This window comes from Artibeus jamaicensis, unplaced genomic scaffold, assembly GCF_021234435.1.
Source record: "Artibeus jamaicensis isolate MK-2021 breed Jamaican fruit bat unplaced genomic scaffold, CSHL_Jam_final scaffold_1031, whole genome shotgun sequence".
Classification (NCBI taxonomy): Eukaryota; Metazoa; Chordata; class Mammalia; order Chiroptera; family Phyllostomidae; genus Artibeus; species Artibeus jamaicensis.
The window spans coordinates 8,124,899-8,139,012 of record NW_026522026.1 but is presented as its reverse complement, the minus strand read 5'-3'; the positions used below and the strand labels follow the sequence as shown (position 1 = coordinate 8,139,012).

The 14,114-nt window shown below is 36.7% G+C and overlaps 2 protein-coding genes across 2 annotated transcripts in view; one reads left to right on the top strand and one right to left on the bottom strand.

Moving 5' to 3' along the window:
• The window catches only part of CFAP299 (cilia and flagella associated protein 299), a 514,965-nt gene that overhangs the window by 448,884 nt on the left and 51,967 nt on the right, over positions 1 to 14,114 (bottom strand). The window lies entirely within an intron of this gene.
• On the top strand, positions 5,879 to 6,380 carry LOC119056912 (ubiquitin-40S ribosomal protein S27a-like). The gene has a single exon (XM_037155512.2). The coding sequence runs from the start codon at positions 5,879 to 5,881 to the stop codon at positions 6,347 to 6,349; it is 471 nt and encodes a 156-aa protein (XP_037011407.2). The 3' UTR covers positions 6,350 to 6,380.

Below are 14,114 nucleotides of genomic sequence, written 5' to 3'. Positions count from 1 at the left end.
TTGATGTTTCTATCCCTCTCTTTCTCCTTCCTGTCCCCTCTCTAAAAATAAATATATATATATTTTTTTAAGTCTGAAGTATAAATAAATAAATAAATAAATACCTAATTCAGATAAGAATTTACTTTATAAAAAAGGGAATATTTCAAATCAGTGGAGAAAAATATTATAGAACAACTGTAATGGCATAATCAATAAAAATAAAATAAAATTTAAAAATAATAAAAAATAAAAAATAAATCTACATATTTCAAAAAAATTTTTTCTTAGGAAAACTACATAAGCTTTTGGAAACTTCTCAACCTTATGCTTACAGATGGATGCATAAAGATGGAGAATAAAGGTAGAAAAAGCATGTAACACACACGCGCGCATTAAACCATACATTTTAAGAAGAAAAATGATTAAATTCGCATTGTCGGCACTGAGATGACCTCTGGAAGTTGGACATAAAGCAGACCAGCAGCAGCCTTCCCACCACTCCTCAGACATGGGAGGCCCGCCCCCGGTTCAGAGCCCGCATTTCCCCTTGTTTGTTTTCTAGATCTCTCCCATCCACCCTGCCCCTCATAGCCTCAAGGTTTGTTCAATTTCTTCATAGTTTTACTTTAGTTCTGAAATTGCAATCCACCCTAAACTCCCTATTCACATATTCCTTTCCTTGCATTAATTTGCTCCTTAGCACTTCCATCATCTAACATATATTATTTTATTATCTTACTTCTCCAACTAGTCTGCAAACTTTATAAAAACAGAGGTGCTTTTTTTCCCCCACTTTGTAGTACCTACAGCACTACCTGGAGCAAAGTGCTCAAAATATATTTGATGAATAAGTGAATTTTTTAAAAGGTCAAAGGAGTAAGGAGCCTAGAAGAAAACATTGTAGTTAAAGTCAAAACAGGGGAAATGATAACAGTGCTGTAAGTTGTAAGAGACCAAGTTAGATAAGCAGATAAAGTGGCCATTACAATAAGAATTAATATGTCATTATTAATGACTTATTGGCAAGAGTAGTTTGGGAGACAATTCTCCATGGGTTTCTCACTTCTATCTGTGTTGTTAACAGAAATACTGACTGCGTTACTCCAGAATATGTTATCAAGTATATTTGTATAGTCAACAAACTTAAAAGATAAAGACAGTGATTCGCCTCTGGAGTAACAGGCAGGCACACTTACTGCCCATTATAAAGAGAAGTGGGCTCTCTGAGCTCTGAATTCTTCTATTGTAATGTAACCTACTGAGTGTACAGATATCAACCCATCTTCTTTGTATTCTCAAGAACTGGTGCTGATAGAACAGGTGTAAAAAGGCTGATACTATGTTACTGCGAATTCTGTGAATAAAACATTTTCCTTCATCTCTGACCCAGGAGTCTTGGTTGCCTGCCAGCATCTATAAAACTATAGCAGGCTAACTCATTAGTGTGCAGGTAGAGTAAAACCCCAGACCTTTTACAGCTCTAGACTGAGAAATGTCAAAATAACAGGATTTTGTGCAGAAATACTAACATTAGCAATAAGAGTCATCTGTTCCCATTTAACACGGTACAGTGCTACATTATACCTCAGAAGCATCATTCCACTTCCCTTTCACTTAGATGAGTTTCTAAATGTATAACATTTACAGGGCAGATTAGTTCACTACTGTCATTTATCTGGCTATCAAAACTCGTAACTATAAGCAATATATTCTCTCTGGCTAAGATATGATCCCAGCATAAGAAAGAAATATATGTGAAGAAATATTTACCAGATTATCTGAAGTAAAAAAACATGGCTGTTCCAACCAACTCATAAAACCATGAGCAAAAAAATAAATGCTTATTTTTGTATGCCACTGAAATTCTATATTGTATAGCAACAGTTAACTAATACAAGACCCATAACATCAACATTTTCCATGTGGTAGATTATTTCCCCCTTGTGAAAAATTCTTGAGGTAGGCAATACAGAGCTAGTATGGTGCTCAGCTGCACAAAGTTACTCAACACAAATGTCCGCGCTATCTTATTGCTCTCCCTCCCCACCAAAACCATTCTTATCATTCCAAAGTAGCTCACTACCTTACCCACATTCCAAAAAGTGGAAAGAGAAAAGGTGACAGGTGCAACACACTTTCCTTGTTAATACATCCCAGACTTTTGCATCTACCGAGTCTCCTTACATCCCATTGGCCAAATATTTGTTCTGTGGCCACATCTGACTGAAAGGAAGACAAGAAAAGTTACTTTATTTTTAGCAGTCCTGCACAAAGTGAAAAATCAGGAGCTATGTCTCTGGCAAAGGAGAGAATAAAAATTTTAATACAACCATCATTATTTGTCATTCATTCATATGAATTTCTCTCTTCCACACAGAACATTTTGATCACCTCCACAAGGGAGAAAATTCCAAAGTCCCATTGGTTACTGTCCCCAGCTAAAAGTCTCTCCTTTCTGGTTATGTGACCCATCCAATTCAGCATGGATGTGGAGTCTCATGGTTCTGTACACTATAGATTAAAACAGGGGTTTATCTGTCCCCAACACATTCAGTACTCAAGGCTTGTGAAGAAGGTAGATCTAGCAAACTAAATGCACCCTGCTGAGCAAGAGGCACTAGGAAGCATAATGCAGTCACTGGCCCAGGGCAAAAATGAAATCCTACTAGGTAGGAGTGACAAATATTCCCTGGTACAACAATAAGGTAATTCTATTGGTTAGTCTCAACTGGAAGCCATTGATTCTGCTTTCTGGGAAGGAATGCCTATTTTCCTCCAAAGCCCATAGTTCTACCCCCTGCAAAGTGATTTGCTGTTTTTTTTTTGTCCTTTCTTTCCATGAATCAAATAGGTATTATAAGGACTGCTCTTCTTAGAGAGTGCATTGTTTTTGCTGGTCCAGATTTGGCAGCCCAGGGATTTCCTAAGGGGTTAAACAATTACAAGCTTTTTGTAGCTATGTTGTTGTTCTTTATCTATACAATTCCCTCAAAACCTTAGCAAGCTTCCAGGCAATTTGTTTTGGATTAATTCCATATGTAAGTAACTATAGCCAAAGATCTAATCTAGCTGTAGTCTTTAAGCCAGAAGATGCTTGTCTTTTCCTTATTACCCTGTGTACTTTGCTCACCCCCTCTCTGGATGGAAGCTACATCTCGGCTATCTGAATCATTGTGTTTGGGTGGAAAACCAATACCCTTAATTTGATTTTGCCTCTGGTCTGGCTCCCAAACCTGGCAGCGCATTGAGCTTATCTCCTACTAAGGCAGTGGCTTTGAAGCTACCAAGTATAATTGCTTTGGTTTGGAGCACAGAATAGGTTGACTTTTTCAACCCTTAAAGGCCTCAAATTATAGGACTCATCGTGAAATTATTTTGCTAACCTGACAAAAAGAGCGTCTTTTAATAGACTGTACTCCTTTCCACCTCTGCTTGCAGACTGTCTAACTCTAGCCTGGATGCATCTCTGTCACAGGATTTTACTGGAAGAACAAGAAGCAGCCAACACACATCAAGATTCTGCAGCTTTCCCATGATTTCCCCTAATGTTATTGGGGGCTTCAGTTACTATGTGGTCTGCCTTCTAAAATACTGTGAGCAACAATTATATCAGTGTGTTGTCTCAGCATACCAGAGGTCCAACAGCTTTTAACCTCCAATATCTATGCCTCTGTTTTCTGTCTCCTGCTTCCCACCCACTAAACATATTATGCCACATATGTAGGTTATGCCGCTTAATTCACCCTATTTCTGATATCAAATTCCATTTTAGTTAGGATGTTGGTTTGGGATGTGTAACAGAGATTCAAATGTAATACAGAAAGAAATCAGAGGCTGAGTCATTTCACATTTAATTCTGGAGGTGCTGGATCAGTGCTAATTTGGAATACCTGGGCCCTTTCTATCATGTAGCTCTATAATGCTTTTCTACATTTAAACAATGTTCTTAAAGTGATTTTAAAATTTGAAATAAAATACAAAGCTTAGATGTCTTCTTTTTAATTGCTCTGAATGGTGACAGTTACTACAGGGCAAATAAATCAATTGCATTTTTTAAAGTCTTCCAACAGTTTATTAGAAAGAATGCAGACATTTAAAAAATCCTCACTGTCAACCCTGGCTGGTGCAGCTTAGTGGATTGAGCACCAGCTTGCAAACCAAAGACTCACGAGTTCGATTCCCAGTCAGGGCAGATGGCTAGGTTGCAAGCCAGGTCCCCGGGTGGGGCACATGAGAGGCAGCTACACATTAATGTTTACCTTTCTTTCTTTCTCCCTCCCTTTCCCTGTGCTAATAAATAAGTAAAATCTTGAGAAAATATCCATTTTCATGAACATAAATTGAATTTTTCAGCCCTGGTATAAGCTGGATCAGAAATAAATAAATAAATCATCCAGTGATGTATTACCAATTATCTGGACTCATTTGCCATACTGACAGTGCCAATACAAATTTGGGCCAAGTGTACAGACTCTCAAGCCACAGTGTGCAGTCTTTGCTTGGTCCTCCATGACAACAGATATAAAAGTTTGAGGGTCAAACAAAAACAAATGTGCAGGCTTTAAAGACCCTCTAAGTTAAGGTATTCATTCATTTTATCTAAGATACATTTGGAACACTGACAAGTAATCACATGGACAATAATGTGAAATAAATATTTTGAAAAACAAAACTTCAGTGGAATAATCCTGAAAAATGTACCAGAGGTTACCAGTTTAAGGAATCAACCAATTTGTATCAGCCAGTTTGGGTCCATGTTCTAAAATCTAAAACTTAGTTATCTTTCTGTAATCTGAGAGCTTTTTATCTTGTCAGTATCTATGCTATAATGTAAAGGAGACTTAGATGAAATGTTTTTATTTATCACAAATGCTTTATCCATTGCCTAGGACCTCAACAGCATCATGGAAGTCTGGGAAACATTTATGCATAAGGCTGTTGCCTTAGCTGTCTTAACCTGCCCCATACATGTGTACATATCAGCCCTTAGTGAAGCCTCTGAGAAAACAAACAGGTTGAAAAATGGGTTAAAGGAGGCAAATGAAGCATCTGCCTTTAGAGCTATCAATTCAGGAATTCTCTCAATTATGAAATCTTGCAGAGAAGTTATTTTTCTTTCTCAGAATCTGGTAAGGGCAACATTCCTTACTCCAGATCTGGCATTTTTGTTATCATCGTTGTCTTGTAAATCATCATCTGCTCCATCTACTTCTGGTAAATGGACATCCTCATCACCACCCATGTTGTTCATCATCTCAGAGAAACATCAAAATTATTCAAGTCCTCACTAAGCTGGTTAAGCTTTGCCCTTTCCTTTGTTAACCTTGGCTATGACTGGCCAGATTCTCCTTTTCAAAAACAACATAAAATTGATCTGCCTGTTCTTTTATACTTGGAATTATTCAGATCAGTACAGTGACAAAATTTGATTTCATTTAAAAGTTTAAAATTATCACTTCCCCCAAAACAACTGAATATAAGTTTGCTTGGGTGATTTTTCAAACTTCACATTAACATCTTTATTGCCTTCAACACAAAATTCACTTTGCCAAAGCAGGCTGCATTGTGAATGGGGGACAGGCCTCTCTGGCGGTTCAGGCTTTTCTGGGAGCAACTCCTGCTTTTCTGCCCTGGTGGAGCTCCCTCTCACTTCACTCAGGAAATGGGGCAGGGGCTGGCTGGACCTGTGTCCCCAGGAACCACCCCACAGAGAGAAGGCGGTGCAGAAGGACATGTGTGTGTCTGGGGGTGAGGGATGGTGAGCTTAATTGGTATTTTTAATGTAATTTTATATTATAAACAAATAAATACTCCACACTTAAAATTGTAGTAAACGATAATTAAAGATTAAGCACAATTTTTCCAATCTGCCATCTGCGGTGAAATTGCCGCCAGGATGCAGATTTTTGTGAAAACCCTCACAGGGAAGACCATCACGATTGAGGTGGAACCCTCGAATACGATAGAAAATGTAAAGGCCAAGATCCAGGATAAGGAAGAAATTCCTCCCGATCAGCAAAGACTGATCTTTGCTGGCGAGCAACTGGAAGATGGGTGTACTTTGTCTGACTACAATATTCGAAAGGAGTCCACTCTTCATCTTGTGTTGAGACTTCGTGGTGGTGCTAAGAAAAGGAAGAAGAAGTCTTACAGCACTCCCAGGAAGAATCAGCATAAGACAAAGAAGGTTAAGCTGGCTGTCCTGCAATACTACAAAGTGGATGAGAATGGCAAAATCAGTCGCCTTCATCAGGAGTGCCCTTCAGATGAATGTGGTGCTAGAGTTTTTATGGCCAGCCACTTTGACAGACATTATTGTGGCAAATGTTGTCCGACCTATTGCTTCAACAAACCAGAAGACAAGTAATTGTATATGAGTTAATAAAAGACATGAAGTGACATTTTTTAAAAAAAGATTTAGCACAAAACTGTGACATACAATTATTTGTTAATAATTAAAATGTTTTTCAAGTAATTTAATCAATAAGAAATAAGTGAACTATACTTACAACCATCAAAGTCATTCATGCATTCATATGAAAAATAAAATAATTCATTTATAGTTTTGAGAAACCGAGTAAAGCAGACTTGAAGCAGTACTTCTTTTAAGGTAAAGTAGTCTCGTTTTCCCACAAATGTTTCTCTCTTCCAGCTTAGAAGCAGAATTTAGCTCTCAACACAGATCCTTTTCAGAAATACGTATAGTAAAACGTTGCATTTAATCACATACATGACACATCCCTACAGTTTCTACAAAATAGCACCTTGGGAGAAATCACACATCTTTATGAAGCCTCTTATATCACTTTTTCTCTATAATTTTCCATATTTAGGAACAGGCAAAAAATTAATTAAGGACAACAGGTATAGGAAAACAATTGCTCACTATCTGCCGTGCCACACAAAGAACAGATCCTTTTTAGAATCTCCTTGATGAGAGTAAATTTTGTTCTTTGAGCGCAAAGTCATTTAGTGTTCTATTGAGCATGCAAAATACATTACAAAGCTGAGAAATATTTTTATTAAAAATAAACATTGATGCAAATATTCAAGGAAAGATGGCAAGCTAGGCACACATTCTTCTCCATCCAAGTCCAAATTCCCATTAGTATCAACAAAAGTACATAAAAAATAGCTCATACATTGTATAGAAGCCGGAAACTTCGTGCCAAAACTAGACTTTGTTTTAGAAATAGCATAGATGAATGAAAGAGAGAACTAAATGGGGATTCCTGATATTTTATCATTAAAAAGTTTCCATCTTTATTTGTTTTTAGATTTTTCTATCTAATATTTAATAAGTGAGATTCAGACATTCCTTCCTTTATTCGACAACTACTTACTGTGTTTTTTTAGTGAGCACTGTTCTGGGACTTGATATTCAAAAAAATGTTCCTATCATCACGAGCTCACAATTTGCTGCCATTAAGAGTAATAAATGATTCTGCATGCAGCATGCACTATCATGGTAAGTGACAGAGGGCCATCCAGAGCCCTGTGGGCAGGCAGGCAGCGGCAGGAACACTCCTCTACAGGAACAAGCCCCTCCCCAAATAGAACTTTTGCAGCAGCATGTCAACAACATTCGATGGCAACTGAGCAAGCAGCCTGCAGCAGAATTCAGATTGTAAGTTAATAGGTAGCGACTCTGAAGATGAAGAGGCTTCTCTATAATGTTCAGAAAGTCAAAACTTCAGGGAGACTAGGCACAGATTTTCCATATAACCATGCAGCTCCCAATCCAAACACAGAGGTAGAAATAGAAAATCAGCCCTAACTCGGTGGCTTCTCCAAGCCTGTTACAAAAATGGAAGGGGATGGGGAGAGGGAGTAAGATATGGGGAATAAAGAATTCAATAATGAATCTGGAGATCAGGGGAGAGGGCTGAGTTGGAAACCAATTCAGACAGTGGTTAGAGTAGAGAGTGTACTTAAAGACATGCTAATAAATATAATCATCAAGGGTGCAAAGAAGACAGCCCAGGAGCACTACACTATTAAGAAATTGAGAAGATGAAAAGAAACTAGCAAAGGAAATTGAAAATGAACAGCCAGAGAAGAAAGCCTGGGAAAATTCTGAAAGCAAGCGAAGACAAGTGTTGCAAGATAGAGGAAAGGATCAGCTGTGTAGACTGCTGCTGGAAGTCAAACAAGGTAAGGACCAAGAATCAGCCATTGGCTTTACATTGTTTACTGTGTTCTCTCCTGCTGTAACATAAACACTATGTGGCAGGTACTTTTTTCCATGTTAACCATTAATAATTCTGAGTGACTAGAACAGTGCCTGGCACTTATATCATGTTCAGTAAATATTAGCAAGTGAAAAATTTCAGTTATGAATATAAATATACTAATCTAAAATAAAATAGGAAATATGTTCGTAAACATTGCTGGATTAAAAAATGGAATGTAAAACTTTGCTATAAAGTTTCAGGTTCTAGATGGCAACAATTTAAATACAAAATTAAGAGACAGAGTACATAGGAAAGAAAACTTGGAAATAAAACATAACAATTTGCATTCCTAATTTCTGCTTTAGTATCCAGATTCTTTTATTTCTAAACTTTGTACATTTACAAATATGGCCATTTTATATTATGTTTTGCAATAATGCATTACAAATTACAGTTCTTAATCCCAAATCAACTTCTTTCAAAAAATAATATTTAATTATATTAAAAGACACTGAATAATTCCACTGGAATCACATTAGCTAGATATTTCATAGCTTGGTCAAACTCTTAAAAAATAAAAATTTATACTCATGTTATGATGATATAAATATGTACTATCTAATGTGATATAAGATTTCCATAAAGCAGGGTTTATAGATCAAATTGACATAAAATTTCAGCACTGTAACCACCAAAATAAATTGACAAGCAAAGAATGCTGATGGCCTAGCAGAATGTAACAGTAACATGTCATTAATAAATTTAAAGCAGAAATATTTCTAGGAAGTTCCTACTTAGATTTTATAGAGGTACATAGATTAGGTATTTCGATAATTACATCTTACCAATAATATAATGGTCTAAAATATTTTATATTCTCAAAGATACATTTCTATTTTAGACAAAAGAGAATTTGAGTCCTTTAGTTAAATGTGCCTCATTGTTTCAACAAGGCTAATAAAGAGTCATCTTATTCAGATAAATAATTCTGGGGTAATTAGTTTGTCCCAGCTGATGACTGATTTTATAACATTAGTTGAATTTTGGGTGGGATGCATGGAAACTTACCAGAATTTTTCTAGGCTTTTTGCCAGAGAGAATTCTTGTCAAGAAAAACAGTACTGTGGTTTCAACTTTGAACTTTGAACTGTACATTGTGTGAACTTGTCAAATACTCATCCCACAAATAACCTCATGCTCTTTCTGAAAATCTTGCCAAATACAATGAGTCGGATTTAGTGGAAGTAGTGATTAAGGCCAAGAAAAATATACACATTGTGTATAGATGTCAATAATTTTGGAAATATTAGTTTACCTCTACTCATGATTTCACTTTAAAAGAATGCAGTGTTGTTTCTGCTGAAATATTTTTACCATAATTAGTTCATTTTTCTCCCAAGGAAATATTTTCTTCATATGTTGTTACTACATTTGTACATTATTTTCTTAGAGTAATTAATTCAGCTGTTTAAAACATGATGCTACTAAGGTTAAGGTTTCAGATTCAACACCTCGGTCATTCCCCATTCCCATGAAGATCACTTAAGTTATTAAAATTATACCCTGTAACTAAATTCTACCCACATCACTTCACAGACTATAGATAAATAATAGTCCCTGCCTGTTTTCAATGTAGAACACACTTCTTATACAAGATATTACATGGATAAGGATGGAAGCAGAATGAAAGTGTAAGAATTGTAGAATTCTTAATTGTAGAATTAAGAATCAAACTAGAAATAAAAGGACAGCCATTAATGGGAAGAACTTTAATACACAGCCAAGGAACAAAATCAAAAGAGATATCAGAAGTAACAAGAACATAGGTAAGTTGTAGGGTTGTTCAACAAACTACCAAAACACGCATCTTTTCAAACTCTGTTATTTTTGTTAGACAACCAGCTTCTGCATGACTTGCTGTGGCATGTTAACTATACTATCTTCTGGGAAATGTAAAGTTCAAAGAACAGCTATCCCTTAAAATCACCTAATGATTCCTCTTTTTTAAAAAAATAGTCTCTAATGTACGGTAAATAGTAGCTATTTAATAACCATTTGTGAATTAATACAAATAGATTTTTAAAATAAACACATCAGGAATCTGGAGCAATACTGAAAAATAAAGTTTGAATCTGCTATTAAATATAAAAATCAAAGAGCATGACTGCATATGCCTTTTTATATAAATTCTATGTATTATAGTTAGTTGAAATTAAAATAAAATGTCCTAAATGTCATCATCAATATATTATAATGTTACCTCCTATCTTGTTCAGATACCTAAATTGTTGTTTAATGCAGAACCTTGATTTGGGAAAGAAAAAATAATATCAGCAGTGGCAACTACCTCTTATGCAGAGCAGTTCATAATCTTTTAGGGGTCATATAATCCTTTGAAGATCTAACTTTAAAACAATGAGCCCTTTCCCAGATATGTACATATCTTACACGAAATACCATACCCAATTTGGGGACTATTTATGCCAGTTGCTGAAACCTAAGAATGTTCATGAGATGCTGATTAAGAAAGCTTTCTGCAGAGGAGGTTAACAGTGAAGTTATGGGTTTATTTCTATAAGAGGAGGTTAATGGTGAAGTTACAGATTTCTTTTAAAAGGCAAGGAAAGATTAATTACATCAGTGCATAGTATAATATCCCACACATTGTAAGCACCAAATAAATTACTTTTAATTTATATTTCCCAAGCTAACATTAGTCTTAATAAGTATAAATAGACCAAAAGTTATTAACTATTGGTATGCAAAGTAAAATAAAATATATTGGAGAGAAATTATGTAGTCAAATAAGTATGGGTTATTTAATTATGTAGAATTATGTAGTTGAATGCTAGATGAAACAAAGTTAAGCAGGTATTTATTTACTATACAACATTGAGTTGTCACCATGCAAATATACAAAAACAGGATATATTATGGAGCATTTTTTCACTTCATTTGACTATGAAGTCCCTTTTCCTCAAAACACCTGTCACCTGTTGTTGGAAATTCCGATGAGTGTGGTAAGAGCTACAATTGTTCTTACCAATACTGAATTTTGAATGGAAACCTATATTTAATGTATATATTATTCCTCTTAAAATGACAAGATATCAGAATAAAATAAAATAATGTATCTGAGCAGATTTCTCAGAAAATTTCTTTAGAAATGAACAGGTAACTTTGTTCCCTCATGTGCTCATACACGAGAAGTGTTACACAGGGCAGGGGTGCAGGTAACAGACAGTGAGGCAGGTTAGGCCCAGCAGAGAGAGACCTTGTCAACCCCGAGGGTAGGAATTCCAGCCCACATGTCATGGGGCTGCGACAGCCCTGAGAAATGGCACCTCTGTACAATGTTTTCCCCAGGGAGCATTTTCCTCTAATTTTTGCTGACATTATGTATACTGGCTGGAACCATGAAGCAAGACTGCAGATATTAAATAACAGAAACTAATTTTTTAAGTGTTGTATTTGTTTTTGAAATACATTTTGTACATCTTTGAATAAGAATGCCACTTTCTTAAAATTCATAACCCAAACAAAATGAAAACCTAATAGGCAAAAATAACAAGAACTAAAATATTGCTCTGCTTCTTACTGAACTTGATCCTACGCCCATACTCAGCCCTTCTAAGAATGGTGACTATTTTATAGTTACTGAGCTCAGATGATTAGCCTATCTACAGCACTTGACCTCTTATTTACATTTTATAAGTAATAAGTGGGGTGATTGAGTGGTAGTTAAGTAAGAATAACACAAGAAAGAGTCAAGTCAGCTATTTAACTGATGGTTGAAGCAAAAATTATAACACTGTCTGATGGAGTTAAAATATATTAGAGGAAATATTTAAGACAATTATATTATAAACAAAAGAAAACAAAATGATTAAAAAGTAGGCAAGGCTTCTATAATTCATGTCACACTAGAGAAATTATTATACCAGTACATTGTGATAAATTACATATACATAATTAATATCTATAGCAACAACTCAAAAAGACCTCTGCAAAAATACACACTCAAACAATATAGATAAACCAAAATAAAATTGTAACAAGTGTTCAAGAAATACACAAGAATAAAGGAAAAAGAGAACAGAAAGCAAAAAATAAAATAGCAGGTCTAAACCTTAGCATGGCAATACATAGACGATCGAGGCAGCAGAGCAACCTCCCCACCAACACAGACTTGCCGACCTTGGTGTAGACCTTGCCTGGCAAGACCATCACCCTTAAGGTCAAGCCCAGTGATGCAACTGAGAATGTCAAAGCTAAAATCCAAGGCAAGAAGGGCATCCCACCTGACCAGAAGCATATGGTTCTTGTGGGTAAACAGCTGGAGGATGGCCATACTCTCTCCAGTCTCTCATACTACAGCATTCAGAAAGAGTCCCCCCTGCACTTGGTGCTTGTCTGCGGGGTGGCATCCCTCCACTACCTGGCCCGAAGTACAACTGTGATGAGAGGATCTGCTGAGAGTACCCCACCTGCCTGCACCCGTGTGCTGTCAACTGCCACAAGAAGTGCAGCCTCACCAACAACCTGTGCCCCCAAAAAGGACAAATAAGGCCTTTCTACCACCTTCCTGGCCCCAAAGGGAGGCTCCTGCATGAATTCTGTGGTCCTAGGGCCTCAATAAAGTTTCCCTTTCATTGTCTGGAGTAATAAAAATAATAATAAATAAAAGTTATATGTAAATAGCCTGAATATACCAATTAAAAGGCAAAGATTGGCAAAGTGAATTAAACACCATGAACTAATTATATGTTGTTGTGGGGGAGCAAAAAATAATTTTCTCTCCCACCTTGTAAGTTCTTTTTCAGTATTTCTTGTTTAATTGCCACTAATGATTGAAGGCCAGTGGGTAGTAAAAGCATCCTTGCCTACAACTCACTACCAGAGTATGTGGAAAACAAAGTTAGCTTCACAATGAATTCTGCCAGGTATATAAACATGTATAGCAAGGAGGCACAAACCCAGTCCTATAAACTAGATTAAGCCTTCGCTTGCCCTTGGGCTCTCCAACAAGAGCCTCGTATTAAAGATGGATTCACAAACAAACGGAGCATTCTGGGGGCAGGATTAGCTGATCTCAGCTTCTAGTTAAATCAAGCAATCCCCTCTTCTCTGAGCAGTAAAATAAAGGATTGAAGAAAAGTCTACATATCTCTATTAATCTAAGGGATTAAGCTGTTGGGTACACCTAACTTTTCTACCCAGCCATGCAAAAGTGGTGGTGCTTGGACAGATTCTACCCGACCCACTCATCTTATCATGTCTAACATTACTCATGCTGGTTAACATCCTTTACCACTCATTTTATCCACACAGCATCCCTTTTAGCAGATATTCCTGTTGTCCCCCCAGTTTATATATGAGAAAACTGGGGTTTAGAACTATTAAACCTTCCCCATTAATACCATTATCAAGTGGTAAAATCAATATTCTAATCAGGTATTCTAGACTCAAATGACTTCTCTCAACCATTGTGACCCACGTTCCTATGTTTCACAAACACTCTAGGCCCCTCCTTCTGGAGATTCTCACTTGGAAGGCCAGGGAACCTGAAAATCTACTAAGCAAGGGATCCTCCCAGCAGATTCGATGAACAAGCAAGTTTGGGAAATCCCACACTGTTACCGTCAGTATTTAACTAGATATTACAAAGAAAAGAGAGCAAAGGGAGACAGGCACTGAACTTAATGGAGAGCGTAAACTAGTTTGCTGCATCAGGAAGCTGCAGGTCCACACTCCCGGGGATCATAGGATTTCTCTGCCAGAGAGATTAACAGTACTTCCTCCCTGCTCTGGTGCCAGATTGTTGTGGGGCACAGGGGGAGGTACTGGACGACAGAGGTCTGACAGTCTAACTGGGGCTTATGAACCCATCCAAAGCCCATGAAAACTTGGGAAGTTGATTAGTTCTTTTGAAAAGGCACCTGGTCCATTCCAAATCCA